This window comes from Plodia interpunctella, chromosome 26 (assembly GCF_027563975.2).
Source record: "Plodia interpunctella isolate USDA-ARS_2022_Savannah chromosome 26, ilPloInte3.2, whole genome shotgun sequence".
NCBI lineage: Eukaryota > Metazoa > Arthropoda > Insecta > Lepidoptera > Pyralidae > Plodia > Plodia interpunctella.
In genome coordinates, this window is record NC_071319.1 from 3,875,142 (window position 1) to 3,890,765 (window position 15,624).

The following is a 15,624-nucleotide window of genomic DNA, read 5'->3' on the forward strand; positions in this document are numbered from 1 at the left end:
GTTGATGGACAAAGTTTTACTTTCTTCGTGTGTTTTTTTTGATATGGTTATATTCTTTTTTCCGTGGAGAACTTTATCGTGATAAATTTCTTCGTAGGCATCGAGGAAATGAGCCACGTAATACAACCGACACTTTTATCTATTTGAAAACTTATTTTTTATAACTGCAAACGAGAATCTTGTTGTGTTAACTTCGGTGATTTATACTTGCTTGGTTGTCTAGTTGCAAGCTTAGATTGTATGTCGTTCATCCACAAAAACTTCTTAGGTTTGTGGAAAAAATACTTGACAACGAAAACAATAATTTCTTGTACACCTAGACTAATGCTTACGTTGATCGTAAATATGATTTCTGCTTATGTATAAAACATTTTTTTTCTTTCCTCTGTTACTTATTGAATAACACGGACATTATTTATTTTGTCACACATTGAATGCTATAAATTCTCTCTGACATCAATAAAGCTTGTGTCAATAATGGCATTTTTGGAAAAAACTTATTTATTTATTTCCACAAACAGACTGACTCTGCGACACCCTTCAACTACAACCCACATCCAGTGGACATGACCAACCTGACACTCTCCCGCGAGATGCAAAACATGGCCGAGCGGTTGGCTGAAAACGCCCATGATATTTGGGCTAAGAAGAAGAAGGAAGAATTACTAACCAATGGAGGTATTATTGCTTATATAATTTCCCAGTTGTGAGTAAAACTGCGCACTGGTTGACTATTTGATTTACTGGTCCTCATTCGCAATTTTCGCTGGATCGCATCGCAATTGAACCTCGATCGTTTCGCTATTTTTTTAACGTCCCGGTAGCGCGAAAATAATTTCACAGATTCCTAAATCAAAACTGAACGTACACAAAAGTCTAAGTTTACAAAACAACAAGTTTCCTAGATAAATTTGAATTAGCGTTTATTCAGAAATTAAACCTCACGTCATATTCTATTATCGTCATAGATGGCGCTAGGTAGTCTTGAATGTAGTATCTCATGTCAAATCTGAGACCAGTGTTAGCAATAACACGCTCGATAAAATAGAACATAATGAAAACTGAAATCTTTATAATAACTTTTCTTAACAGGTGGCATTCATCCCCAACTAGTGCCATACGACCTCTTAACCGACAAAGAGAAGAAGAAGGATCGAGAACGTTCTCAAGAATTTCTCAAATATCTCCAATACCAGGGCTACAAACTGCACAGGCCCAGCAAAGCGACCCAGAGTGACACGGAACAGACCACTACGGGCGTGGCAATAGAGCTCAGATTCGCTTACTCTTTGCTGGAGAAGTTGATCCAGTATATAGATAGAGCGACTATCAATATGAAACTGTTGAAGCCGTCCACCACTTTCAGTAGAAGGACCAGTTTTAAAACTAGTACGAGAGATATTAAGTTCTTTTCTAAGGTGAGTTTTTTAAAGTTTTTCCAGTCTATGGTACATATACTCAATGAGCTGTCTCTTTTTACGTATCTATTTTCCCTGTCATGTCTATTTACGTTTTTATCTAAACATATGTACTTGTGTTCGACTTATAGTTTGTTTCTCGTTCTTCCCTCTCTGTCTAATTTGTCTTTTGACTGTACTGCTCTATTATGTGTACTTATGCAATATATTTTTGAATTTGTTGAATTTCAAGCAATGCAAGTCGGAAGTAAAATATTTCAAGAAGGTACAACTTATCATACCATAGTACAGTTAGCTTTCATTCACAAAAAAATAAATGTCGAAAGCTTATACATTCATCAATTTAGGACATATAGTTATTAATATAAAATATGCCAAAATAATATAAAATATTAAAATCATATTTGGGCCAAATCATAGTTCATTATGCTTATAAATATTCGAATTTGTATATTCTGCATCGCATGTTTTTTTAGGTACATAACATTACACACTAAGGGCGCTGAACTCGACTAGTGCTCTGCTACGCTGTGCTAAGTTTCGAACACCAAATAGATTTTCATTTGTCAAAAATGATGGAATTTTATTGGTTTAGGGCGGTGCACTGTGCGGTACACACGACCCTACAGGTCATAGAGCACTTCTACCGCACAGCTCCCACCCTATAACATAATTCATTGAAAAGTGAGCTTTAAAACGTCTTCTATAGACACACTTTTCTTGTATTGACAAGAGCTGACAGCGAGCATTGTGCTAATTTGTAGTCAAGTGTCTACAGAAGATGGCTCTGGAGATGGGGAACGGTAAAAGTCATTTTACCATTTCCCGGTGGAAGTAGTGCTGTAGAAGTGTGTTATGAATATTGCAATATTGAAAAATATCTGCTTTGTCATACGTATTCAAATTCCTTCATTGTCACTAGTATCATTAACAGTTCCATGATGAAACCAACTATACAGGCTACAAAATATCTAAATACATACGAAATGGCAAGATACTCTCTCTCTCTCTCTCATCTGAGCATATTCGTATTTTTGGCAGGTAAAGTGGTGAGATACTATTTATCAATAAATCTATATCGTATCTTCATAAAAAGTCATAAAGGATCTACCAAAGGTACCATATCTTACCAACTCATATGTATATAAGTATTTTGTGACACCCTTTATATAGTCATATCTCTCCTGCAGGTGGTACTTCCCCTCATGGAGAAGTACTTCTCGACCCATCGTAACTACTTCATAGCAGTGGCTACGGCGACCAATAACGTGGGAGCGGCCAGTTTGAAAGAGAAGGAAATGGTCGCCGCCTTGTTCTGTAAGCTGGCCAGTTTGTTGAGATCCAGGTAAGTTTACTATATATTCATTTGTTTATGATGCAATTTTATTTTGCTGACTACATGTGCCTGCGGACAAAAAGTCTGTGTCAACAATCTATCTCCACACAAGAAATCACCTTAATCCAACGCTGCGTTTTGATGTCAGGTACGTCAGTCAGGAATAATTGCAAAATTATACGTAAATTACACAAGAGGTAAATGAAAAAAATGTATAAGTTACACATACTGCCACTTTTCCTACGGAGTTGAATTTTTTCCACATCATCGCTTCAGTTCCCATGACAATGCATTATTATGATAAGCGTGACTTGATGGTGCCAGGATCGGTTCATAATGAGGGATTTTTCGTTAAGTTTATTGTCCGGACATTATTTTGTGACACACGTGTTAGAAGAAGAACTTTCTGACGACAATAAATTATTTTGTCATACATTGCACTGTAAAAAAAGTTAATTTTACTTCTCATTGTAGTAAAGTTTGACACTATGATTGAAAAAAGCCACACATATTACGCACACGTACGAGTACATCCACGATTATTAGAATGCTATAAGCCTCGCTTAAAATACTTCGATTTACGATGTTGATATATAAATCTACTATTATTTTAATAATCAGGTTGGCAGCATTCGGTCCAGACGTGCGCATAACAGTCCGCTGTCTCCAAGTGCTGGTGAAGGGCATCGACGCCAAATCCCTGGTGAAGAACTGCCCGGAGTTCATCCGCACCTCAATGCTGACGTTCTTCAACAACGTCGCTGACGACCTCGGACACACTATTCTCAATTTACAGGAGGTTGGCTTTTATTATTATTCTCTTTAATCTTCACACGTAATTTTTAAGTTTTCATACTCAAAGGGTAACACGGCGCTCTATTATTACTAAGACTCCGTCTGTTTGTCCGTCTGTCGCCAAGCTGTATCTCATGAAATGTGATAGTTTGACAAATAGACATTTTAACAGATGATGTATTTCAAAAACAGAATAAAGAAATAAAATAAATGTTTATACATATTCCATACAATAAACTTGATTTTTGGCCGTTTTTAAAGATAACTAGCTGCTGCGCACCGGGGTTCGTTCCCGTGAGAATTTCGAATACCCTATATGTTATTCCAGGTTATATTCTTCCCGTGTACAAAATTTCATACCAATCGGTCCAGTAGATTTTGCGTGTAAGAGAAACAAACATACACATTTATAATATTAGTAGGATAGCAGGATAGGATTAGTAGGATAGTACGAATATTTTATGGTCGATTTCGACAAATTCAAATCATTTATTCCGATACGCACTTCCCCAGTTTTTACCAGCATTACAGCCTTTAATATAATCCAGGGTAAATACGCGCACCTGCGAGGCACACATCTGAAGACGTCGACATCACTGGGATACATCAACGGAGTGCTACTACCAATACTCACGGCCAAGTTCGACCATCTGGCCAATTGCGAGTATGGCGCAGATCTGCTACGTAAGTTGTGCATCTTATTCTTGTTTATTTGGAACTAGCTGCGCCTCGGGACTTCGCTCACGAAGGAATTTCGGGATAAAAAGTAACCTATGTGTTATTCCAGGTTATTTTCTACCCGTGTACCAAATTTCATAACAATCCGTCCAGTAAATAATGCGTGAAGAGGTAACAAACAAACAAACTTACTTTCAGCATTTAGAATATTAGTTGGGATACAATAAATTAAAAATAGTAAGTAAAGCATCGAGGAATTCATGAATTCAAATTAAAATTTTAATATATTCGTATTTTTATTCCGACATTTAGTATTGCTATTATTGTTTATTATTTTTATTTTCTTTATATAAAAACGTGTATCTTTGTTATAATATAATATTAATTACGTTCCTTTATTTACATAGTACAACAACGCAAACAAATAACAGAAATATAATTCAAAAATACACACATATATTCGTTTTAGATCTGTGTTGTTGAGACGTGATAGATTTTTAACTAATATATTGGCAACTTTTTACTGGTATCATTAGAAGTAACAATTAACCATTTTCAAAATCATATAACCCTGATTGAATGAATGAGTTGAATGAATTAGGGGATTACATTAACAGAATGTCACTTTTTGCACGCCACTATTAAGAACAACTGCTACTACTCGAACTACTACTGCAACTACTCTCCGACTTACTTTTCGATTTACTACGACATGACTTAGATTTCTCAGACTTAGATTTAGACTTGCAAGATCGATACTCAAAGTTGCAAACATCTTTACACCTCCGTTTAGTCAATTTCACACGTCGTTTGGGACAACGGAAAAATTCGCATGTGTGAGCAAGTGCGTACGCGCAGGCGTTCTTACACTTTTGCCTCGCTCTTGACCCACAAGTTTTTTCGAGTTTGCTGCGCAGTACTAACATTTCATTTACTCCATTCACTTCTCCCTCTGCAGGATAAGTCAAGCTCTTCCTTTCCGGCTGAAAAGAAAGCTTAACTTATTCCTTGGCAGAAACTTTTAAAATCGGAGAATGGAATGTTGTCTTCTTCTAGAATTAAGTTCGGTTGATTCCGGTGTTTAAATTAAAGAAATATCCTTTGTTTGAAACCTAGTTTGAAGTAATCAACATGCTGTTCCGTTATTAAATAATGGGATAAAAGTTAAGAAGAAAATTTGGAAAGGTTTAAATCCCGCAGACTTGGCGCTACAGTCACTGACAACAACAAAATGGCCGATCTGTTATCGATAGTTCCTCATGTTGCCGCTGGACTTCTTTCGCGGAAGGACAGACAACAAGACAAATGTCTGGACTAGACTAAGGAGCTACCAAATGAAACTGTGCCAAGTTATAAAGAATTAAATTTATTTAACGCAACATAAATTTGCAACAAACTGTTTCATTATAAGATTCATTAAAATGTGAAAGTAAAATGTAAAGAGGCTACGTTTCATTCGTCATCGTCGTCACTACTCGATGATGACGAAGTTGATGATTTCGACTTTTTCCTATAAACTCTGTACGCCTCGCGGCATTCGCTTTTGCAGTTCTTCTGTAGACTTCTTTTCCTCTTTTTCGGACAGTCTTTGTCCTTACAGCTTTGTGTAGAGGCATAATCGCAGGCGGCGTTACATTTGGTAGCCGAGGACTTGGCACAAGCCTTCTCGTAACGGTCACGCAATATGTTCAGTTGTTCATCGAGTTGTAAAGTCGATTCGTTCAAAGTCGACTGTCTTGGTACTTTTATCTGCAATTTTCAAGAGATTTCGAGCGCGATTCTCGCGCAATCAAAGTTCGTTTCTCTAATTTTTGTACCGAACGTATTGATAAAATTACATTTATCGATTGTGAGTTTGCTTAAATTTTCGAAAAACGTAACTTGGATTGCGTGAGAATCGGGCCCTTGGTCTTAGTCGACCGACTTAGTTGAACTTAGACGACCTAAATAACACATTGTGAATCCCGAAAAACAATAATTTAAGACTTATTATTCTTACAACCATACCTAGCGTATGTAAAATTTGTGGAAAACTACAATATTAAAATAACTAACCTTTTCTATTGGGTTCAGCAGCGGCCAACACGCGGCTGCGAAGAAATCGTCTTTGTTGATGGAAATGTGTTCAGCTGAAAAAAAGTTTTTTTTATTATGCATAGTAAATGATAAATTGTATATATCGGCCATCATGGTATAGGCCAGTGAGGTGGTTTTAATAATGCTAGATGGCACCAAATGTTGTTTATAGTTGGTTTATAAGTGGTGGCTGGTGGTATGATGATACATATAAACAGTTTCAGTCTCCCGGTTTTCCAGGTTTCTTCTGTCGTAGAGCGTCGGACCTTTCTTACTTTTTAATTTGGCGACATGTGTGCCAACGGTCTGATTATTAGTAATCAGACCGTACCTTAGGGATGCGAAGACCGTGTGAAGTGACTGTGAGAAGAAAATGTAGAAAACACTGAAACTGTTTACAACTGTTCGCACGGTTGTCGGCATCAGTTGCCAATGGTCTGACAACTAGGAATGCCGAAAACCGTGCGTGGTACTCTCAAAGATATATATATATATATATAACAAAATTACTTCCGGATCTTTTTCCTGCCGACGATGCTGTGTCATTGGCAAACTCGCTTATGCAGCCCGTCTTCGCGTGCTTCTTGAAGCTGTCCTTGAACGATGATTTGCAACTGCTGCTTATACATACTCTCTTCAGTACCGACTTGCACGCCTGCAATATTTTATTTAGCTAAATTTCTGGCACTACGGTTTGCATTTTGATTGGTGTGTGTGCGAGTGTTAACTAGAAATTCATGGACACGCACTAATCAGTGCTTGCCTGATTCAATTCAATTATTTTATTGCTTTTTTCAATGTATATATTTACAATGTATAGTAAGGTAATTCAGTAATTTAGCGACGACAGATTCTGTACTTAACATCTGTTCTCTTTTTTTTTAACACGATACGTACACGATGTGGGGAAAAGAGACAGCATGTGGACGTTAGTAATGTGCTACGTGCTTGTGCGTTTCGTGGCAGGCCTTATGCTCTTTCAATAATTTCAGCTTGGTTTCAAATAAAAAACGTGAACCGCTTATTATTTTTTTTAAAATTGGCCTATTGTCTAAAAATAATATCGATGTATAAAAACGATCAAAACATAACCTATTTATAATGTACCATTTTCTTTACCTTATGACATTTTTTCACCACTACTTTAGAGCAGGCATCCCCGTACGCTTTGCGCAGTATCTTCGTCTTGAACATCTCTTTATTGATTTCCCTCTCCTCTGCATCTGACTCTGCGTCTGAATCCTTAAATAAATTAGCAATTATAATGACGTAGGAATTTCAGCATAAAAACCAGGTGTTTCATGTAATAGTGTGACAAACGAGTAATCGGGTCACCTGATAAGTGATCACCGCTGCTCAAAAACAACTGACAAAAGCGTTACCATTGTTAGCATTGCGTCGCTTTTCAATAAGTCGTAGGCTAATAATATTCTAATGTCGTATCGATTTTTGTTTGTATTTTACTATTAAAGTTGATCTAGGTAAACGTTTTATCTCCATGATAATCCGTTTTAACATGAAATATGCGTATCTTGCGTGTATTGCAAAAATAAAAATGAATTTACCTTCGCGCGTTTATCTTCATTTAGTTCTTTATTGGAGTCGATATTGCGCACTGTGTAACTTATTCTATCTGGCCTCATATTAACTTCGTCTTGTTTTTTTTCCATTTCAGCTCTTACTTTAGGTTCGAGCTTTTTTATACGAATGCTTGTAATTTTTCCCCACGTCTCGTCTTTAACTTGATCTACGACAGGAGGACCATAATCTTCTTGCTTAACAGGAATTCTGTTCGGCTGGTTGCTCGTCGCAAAAGTTTTGGTCTGTATATTTAACTCATTGTCTCTTAAAGTAACAGTACTCGTCTGGTAATCTGAACTGAACTCTCTTCTTGGTTTTTTTTCCTTGCTGACTAGTCTCAATCTAGTCTTAAATATTTCGTCATTTTGAGTGTCTGTGATGTTATTAACAAAGTTATCTCTATTATATTTAGTACTCTTCAAACGGGCTACGTATTGCGTTCTAAAGTTCGGGTCGCGATTTTGATGAGTGTCCGTGATCTGATTCCAAAGTACGGGTTTAGTTTCAGATTCCAACTGTCCCACTTCATTGTCACTGCTGTTTCTTTGTTGGCTTTTAACAATAGCTGAAAACGAAAGATCGCCTTCGGGAGTGGTTCTCAGTTCGCCCCTGTGTTTTATTTTCTTATAACGAGTATTTGGTTTCGAAGCTATTGACTCCATTATTTGTGGTTCTTTAGGTTTCGTATCAGATTTATGCATATTGACAAAAATAATCTCTGGCGCTTTCTTAGTCGTCTCTCTGGCAACAGGAGTCTTTTGTCGTTCATTCACACTTTCACGTGTTTCGGAATCGCTATCTTCGAATTTGTAAGTTATAACTTTTTTCTGTGGTGCTGGAGGAGCTTGGAGATGTTCAATCTTTGGAATTCTTTGTTTAACATTGATCTCGACTGATTCTGATCCTATACTTTTTGTGTCATCATTGCTTGCACTATGTTTATGTAATTCTTCTGAGTTATCAAATCCTATAAGTTGCGTTGCAGGAAACGCATACGCAGACGTCTTTGGCGACGTCACATCATTTTTAGATCTGTTTTTCTTTTTGTGTTTATCAGATTTAAAACGCTCATCCATTTCGGAATCTGTTGAATAGTCGTTTGATTCTATACTCTCTGCCTTGTATATTTTTTGCAAATGTTCATAGTTTTTTATTAATTCTTGTAACGCATTATTTACCCTTGATATATTCTTTATGACATCGATATCATTGTCGTTCCGCAGTAGTTTCTGAGACACATTTGGCACTGATTTCTGGGGTAAAATCTGTCCATGATTTATTGTTTCTATTTGTAGCTAAAATCGGAAACAAAAATGAAATTAAAAATTGGTAAAAATTATATGTATAAAGCTTACTTCTCATTTCTATTACCAAGGAATCAACATAAGTTATTGTGAAGAGGGCAGAGATCAAAATCCAATGGGCTGACATTTAATTTAGTACATTTAAGAACAAAGTTATGAATGTGAAATAACAGATATAACAATATACAGAACGTCAATTTTATATGCAGTAATAAAATCTAGGTTCCTATTTGTTTTCAAAATTTATGGCTTAGTGAAAATATTATTATTTTTATAACTCTTTTGCAATACTATAAAAATGAGCATTGAATTCTAGTTTACTACGTAATATTTCTATGTAGTTTTCATCGTAGCCTGAACATAGTCTGTTTTCGCTGTTTACATTCGGAACTATGATGCTCCGAAGCACAGGGTTCGCATAAAAAATCCATTACCATAAAATTTTATAAATATGATCCTCAACTCTCTTTGGAGATGCTATTCTTGCCTATCAGCAGTTGAGGAATGTGTCCCTTAGTCGCCTCGTACACACCAGATCTACGGGAGAAACGAAAAGTTCGAGTGATTAACTTACTCAAGTTTTCAACATTTACATATATTTTTGCAGGTGTCAACAAAAATGGCGCCAATATAAAATCACTTTCTAATCGATTAATTTTTACCGATTTATTATAGAAACCATTGAATAGGTTTCTATAATTTTTTCCAATTAGATGCATTTTACAAACTTTTATTTAACTTGCAATGTAACTATCTCAGTATGTCTCGGGTGGAATCTTGAAACTCAATTTTGAAGCAGCAGATATCTTTAACCGTCAGAATTGAAATTTTGTACATACGTTTTCTATGGATGACAATGCATTATTACAAACAAGACAAGCATGCCTTGATTGGTGCACCCGGCTTCCGACGAGGGGACTCCTCAATGGTTTACTGCACGGACATGATTTTTGTGTCACGCATTGAATGTAATAAGATGTGTCAACTAAAAGTTTGTGTCATTTTCGTAAAAAAATATATATCCAATTCTCACCATAAATGCCTAACTATGGAGAACTAAAATATTAGAAGTTACAGACATTTTTGTAATAACTAGGTATCTTTCTTTTTTCAGTGGACGAAATCCAAGTGGCTTCATACAAGATGCTGGGTTCGCTGTATGCTCTCGGCACCGACGCGGCTCTTACACACGAGAGGAAATATCTGAAGACGGAAATTGAGAGGAATAAACCGGCTTTGGTATGTTTATCTTTGAGAATCTAATGGCATCACCACACTTATCGACGTGAAATGTATTTTCGTCAGTCAGATAAGACTTGGCTCGCTAATACAGACGGAGAAAACCATAGACGATTGGTGAACAACCTGGGCCTGGCAGAATGGGCAAACCCAAAAAATGCTGGCTTAATGTCGTCAAGGATGATATGTGTGCCAATGGTCTGACAACTAGCGATGCTGACGACCGTGCAATGTGGAGACGAATAAGTAGAAAAGCAGAAACTGGGCTCCAACGCTCAACGGCCAAGGAAGAAACCGGGGACACGCTCAGATGAGAGTGGTGAGCGTAATCACACGGAGCTCGCAGTCATTCACCATCAAAAGATAGACAAAGATTATTTATTTGCAAAAACATGAGTTTATAATGTAAAACATTTTTTTATAATGTTGGTGTTAAAAAAAGAAGTTAGTTCTACATGTTTCACCATCCACGGATATGCAAACTTAAGATATGAGCCATATTATATTGTGTGGATTACGTCCTAAAATAGGTCCACCATTTACAAAGAAGTCATAAGTTACACTGAAGCATTTAAACATAAATGACCGCAAAGGCCGACTTATTGCAAATGCAATTTCTTCCAGGCAATCTTTGGGTGGAAATTATATTAATATTATAAATAGAAAATTTTGTATTTTTGTTTTTTGTTGTAATGAATAAACTGAAAAACTACTGGGCCGATTTTGATGGAATTTGTCACATAGATAGTCGAAAATTTCCAGAATGACATGGCTACTTTTTATATGAAGGTTATACCCGAGCCAGGGCTGGCCGCTAGTATGTTATAAGATTGTCGGTCTGTCTATCCAGGGTTCCTGCCTCGGCGCGTTCAGTTCCACGTTCCCTGTGGCGTTCTTGGAGCCACATCTGAACAAACACAATCAGTTCTCATTGCTGAACAGGATTGCTGATCATTCCTTGGAGGCCCAAGGTTATATGTTATTTCTTTCTAATCAATTACACATATATTTGTCTGTATGTATGTTTGTTTGCGCATCATGTAAAACCTACTGGATGGAGTTTGATGAGGTTTTCATAGTTATATAGCGGATGGTCAATATTAAAATGTTAGAAACAAGTTTTTACGAGCTTTTATTTAGTTTCACCCGTCCCAAAAACAAGGTAGCCTATGTTTGGCCTTGATTCTTTAACTATATCTAAGCCACATTTCATCAAAATCTCTCCAAAGATTGTGAAAGAGTGATAGACAGGCCATGACATATCTACATAATATTAATTAAAGTATAGATATTTTTTTTGTATTTATAATATAGTTATCACTACACAGTATAAAACAAGGTCGTTTCCCTCTGTCTTTCTCTATGTATGCTCAGATATTTAAAACTATGTTAGGGTTTTTTAATAAATTGATCTAAGAGAAAGTTTTAAATATTATAATTTATTATGGTTTTACCCGAGCGAAGTCACTCGTTACCAACAATCAATTGAATGGAAATTCAATCGATGTTTATAATTACAGATATAATGGCAAAAATGGAACAGTCTATGCCCACCCTGGAGACTATATTAGGCGAGGTGGACCAGTTCGTGGAATCGGATAAGACGTACAGCGAAGCACCCCACATCATCGACGTGGTGTTGCCCTTACTCTGCTCTTACTTGCCCTTCTGGTGGGCGCAGGGGCCGGACAACGTTACCCCTACTGCTGGGTAATGGTCGATTTTTTATTTCATTTTACCCGCCGATCCGCCCGTCTTTTGTTCCCACGGGAGCAGTAATTTTTCCGGGATGAAAGGTATCCACATGGAGTAAGCTGACAAACAAATAAACAAGCAAACAAACTTAGGTTTAGGTTTACTTACTTTCACATTTATAATATTGGTTAGAAAATTAGGATTAGGATTTTACTGAGATACTGTAATTTAGTGGAGATTGGGAAAATATTTCAAAAACTTTTTTTTTTCTTCTGAATCTGATTCGATCAATCTCATCCCCAGTAACCACGTAACAATGGTGACAGCGGAACACATGAACCAGCTTCTAAAAAACGTCCTCAAGTTGATCAAGAAAAACATCGGCAACGAAAATGCGCCGTGGATGACCCGAATCGCAACATACACACAGCAGATTATCATCAACAGCTCCGAGGAGCTGCTGAGAGACTCCTTTTTGCCTCTTGCTGAGAGAGTGAGAAAGAGAACCGATACTATGTTCCATAAGGAGGAGAGCTTGAGAGGATTTATTAAGGTATGTATGTAATTTAAAAGGTGACTTTGTAAAGACTAATTTAAAGAAAAATATCGGTGTGATCTACAGTGGAAAGTTGGTAGGCCACCTTGGACTTGCTGTGACGTACGACGACGTTGGACGACGGCTACGACAAACTTGGAACCTGGTCGTGACTGTTAGAGCTATCGTTAACTGCACTATAAGTGGACGCAAGAAATTAACGCGGGCGAAGCCGTGGGCGAAAGCTAGTAGAAAATAAACTTTATTCACCATTATTTTGTACATGCAACTTCCAGCAATACATAGTATGTATATAGCAAGGTCATCAAAAAATGCTCGAGGGTTGATTGATAATAATGTCTGTACGTTGTTGAACAGTCATCAACGGACGACACCTCGCAAGTGGAGTCGCAAATCCAGGAAGACTGGCAACTGTTGGTGCGAGACATCTACTCATTCTACCCGCTGCTTATCAAGTACGTCGACCTGCAGAGAAATCATTGGCTGAGGAACAATGTGCCAGGTATTCATATTCTCTCTTATCTGAGCGTTTTCACGATTTCCTCCGCGGCCGTTGAGCGTCGGAGCCCATAGCCCGCTTTCCTACATTTTTCCTCCAGTCGCACGTTCTTCGGCATACCTAGTTGTTAGAACATTGTTGCACGCCAATGATCTGTGTGCGTATCGCGTCGATTCGTAGTAAGCTGACCAATCACAGTGCGCCATTGTGACGCAACGACAACCACACCGCGATATGTTTAGTTTCTGCGTCTTACTTTCAATCGATTTATGAATTTCCCTTCATTAAAACGTTCGAAATTCTACTGTAGGGACGAAGTAAATGAATCAAATCTGTTTACTTAGTGTCCATAATGTACAAGTGCGGACGGACGTGGTAACCATTACGTCACGGAGTTTTAAGACCAAATTAGTGATTTATAACATCGATCTTCTTCCACAGAGGCGGAAGAATTATACAACCACGTGGCCGAGATATTCAACATCTGGTCCAAGAGTCAGTACTTCCTCAAAGAGGAGCAGAACTTCATATCGGCAAACGAGATCGACAACATGGTAAATACCCATGCACATAATATACACATAGCAGTATTTATTGAGGGTATTTTCTTATTTTTCATTTGGAATAGGCTTTTAGAGGGTAGATAATTAGAGTAAATTAATAGAGTATAGATAAAGCCCTTTAAAAAATCTATTGATGTGAAATACATCAATTGATGCATATAAATATAAGTTTTTACGGAATAGCAAAAATATTTTTATCAATATGAATCCATGATTCTGAACCAAATTACAAGTTTTTCATAGGTCTATATATCTTACTTGTCAGCAGCTTTGGCACTGTACACATAGAGGGCTATAGAACCCGTCATCCATTTCACTCATACAAAAAAGAGATGTGCTTATTGAAAATACATGAGAAGAAACGAGACAGAGCGCTGACTTTGTCCCTCATCACATGCCCGGTCCAATCTGCCCGCTCCGACGAGTTGTGAAGAAATCTTCCATCTCATTTGGTTACACTTGTTCGTTGTCTGTATAGTTTATTGGTCTTTGTTTGGTGTTGTTCCACTGCTAGCCCTACCTCATCAACATACCACTGTCTCACTCTCACGTGTATCGCTAGGTGCTGATCATGCCGACTGCTACGAGAAGAGTGACCACAGTCGTCGATGGGGCCCCACAGGGCGGTGGAAAGGTCAGTACAATTGTTTCGAACAGAAATCAAGCAGAATTCCAGGATAAAGCTAATTATGGTCCTCATAATTAGCTTTATCCTCGCCAAATTCTGCTTGATTTCTGTTGTCCTATGTTGTCACATACTATTGGACAGGAATGTTCCCGTTTAAACACTGAAAAGGGTGAAATAACTATTTAAACATACTTTTTCCAAAATAATTAAACAGACTTCAATATTTGTAACACTCAAAACCGTGAAATAAAACAATGAGCAGGTTTAATCCTAGAGACAAACATGTATTGGCTTGTACCTACCGCTTGGGTTGAAGTCGATGCCAAGTTTATCAAAATTGAGTTCGTATTTAGGTAAAACAAATACATATAAGAATTCATTCAGTACGTTATTTTATTCCAAACTTGCAAACACACTATAATTGGTGTCAGATTTTATTCAAGTCGTCTAGATGCATCTGTTTATTACCAGCAATTTCATTCATAGACGTCAATTCACAAACATTTTAAAACTTATAAATTAAACATGTTGACGAGTGTGAACTTGAGATATCATATCTTGGTATGATGTGCAGAAAAAGAAGAAACATCGCGACAAGAAACGCGACAAAGACAAGGAAGTGCAAGCTTCGTTAATGGTGGCCTGCCTCAAGAGGCTGTTGCCGGTCGGCCTCAACCTGTTCGCGGGCAGAGAACAGGAGCTGGTGCAGCATTGCAAGGACAGGTTCCTCAAAGTATGTTGACATTACTCATAGCACTTTTATTTCACTAATATTTTATCAGACAGACCTGTGTACACACAGATGACGAATTTGAAAATCTAACGGCTACAATAAAGAAGAAAACAAGACTCTCGCGATAAAATTCAACTGACTCAGCATACATGTGTACAGACTAAGTAAGATGTAAAACGATATGATAGTGAAAGAGCCTTTTTTTATACTAGATGTTGCCCGGGGCTTCGCTCCCGTGGAAATTTTGAGATGAAATATAGCCTATAGCAATCTTTGATAATGTAACTTTCTAATGGTGAAGAATTTTTGAATCGGTTTGGTAGTTTCGGAGATTACCTGCCTCTAACATACAAACTCACAAAATCACAAATGCTTACCTCTTTATAATAATAGTATAGATTTGTAGACCTCGGTACAAAGGTCGTCTGCAGTACCTCACTCTCATCTATTTCTGCCACCAAAATTGCATTGTTGTGTTCCGGTATGAAGGTGAGAGAGACAGTGTGATTACAGGATACTGTGG

The 15,624-nt window shown here is 37.4% G+C and overlaps 2 protein-coding genes across 12 annotated transcripts in view; one reads left to right on the plus strand and one right to left on the minus strand.

Annotated features, from left to right (window-relative positions):
• Window positions 1-15,624, plus strand: part of RyR (Ryanodine receptor) — a 112,760-nt gene that overhangs the window by 64,730 nt on the left and 32,406 nt on the right. For all 10 annotated transcript variants that reach the window (XM_053764718.1, XM_053764723.1, XM_053764720.1 and 7 more), the window contains 13 exons: window positions 522-678; window positions 1,093-1,418; window positions 2,609-2,763; window positions 3,376-3,553; window positions 4,098-4,233; window positions 10,303-10,427; window positions 11,278-11,398; window positions 11,948-12,137; window positions 12,426-12,675; window positions 13,036-13,180; window positions 13,619-13,731; window positions 14,303-14,374; window positions 14,943-15,101. In XM_053764718.1, the coding sequence (XP_053620693.1) occupies window positions 522-678; window positions 1,093-1,418; window positions 2,609-2,763; window positions 3,376-3,553; window positions 4,098-4,233; window positions 10,303-10,427; window positions 11,278-11,398; window positions 11,948-12,137; window positions 12,426-12,675; window positions 13,036-13,180; window positions 13,619-13,731; window positions 14,303-14,374; window positions 14,943-15,101 (2,127 nt within the window). The remainder of the gene's footprint in view (window positions 1-521; window positions 679-1,092; window positions 1,419-2,608; window positions 2,764-3,375; window positions 3,554-4,097; window positions 4,234-10,302; window positions 10,428-11,277; window positions 11,399-11,947; window positions 12,138-12,425; window positions 12,676-13,035; window positions 13,181-13,618; window positions 13,732-14,302; window positions 14,375-14,942; window positions 15,102-15,624) is intronic.
• Window positions 4,799-9,432, minus strand: LOC128681108 (uncharacterized). Of its 2 annotated transcripts, none has more exons than XM_053764725.2 (6): window positions 9,256-9,432; window positions 7,869-9,179; window positions 7,423-7,545; window positions 6,814-6,958; window positions 6,283-6,356; window positions 4,799-5,210 (listed from the first exon to the last, which is right to left on the minus strand). In XM_053764725.2, exons 1-6 carry the CDS (start codon window positions 9,313-9,315, stop codon window positions 4,869-4,871), a joined length of 2,055 nt encoding a protein of 684 aa, XP_053620700.1. In that variant the 5' UTR covers window positions 9,316-9,432; the 3' UTR covers window positions 4,799-4,868. The 2 variants fall into 2 exon arrangements, with proteins under 2 accessions (XP_053620700.1, XP_053620701.1); XM_053764726.1 differs by lacking the exon at window positions 4,799-5,210 and adding an exon at window positions 5,578-5,976 and having other exon boundaries at window positions 9,256-9,429.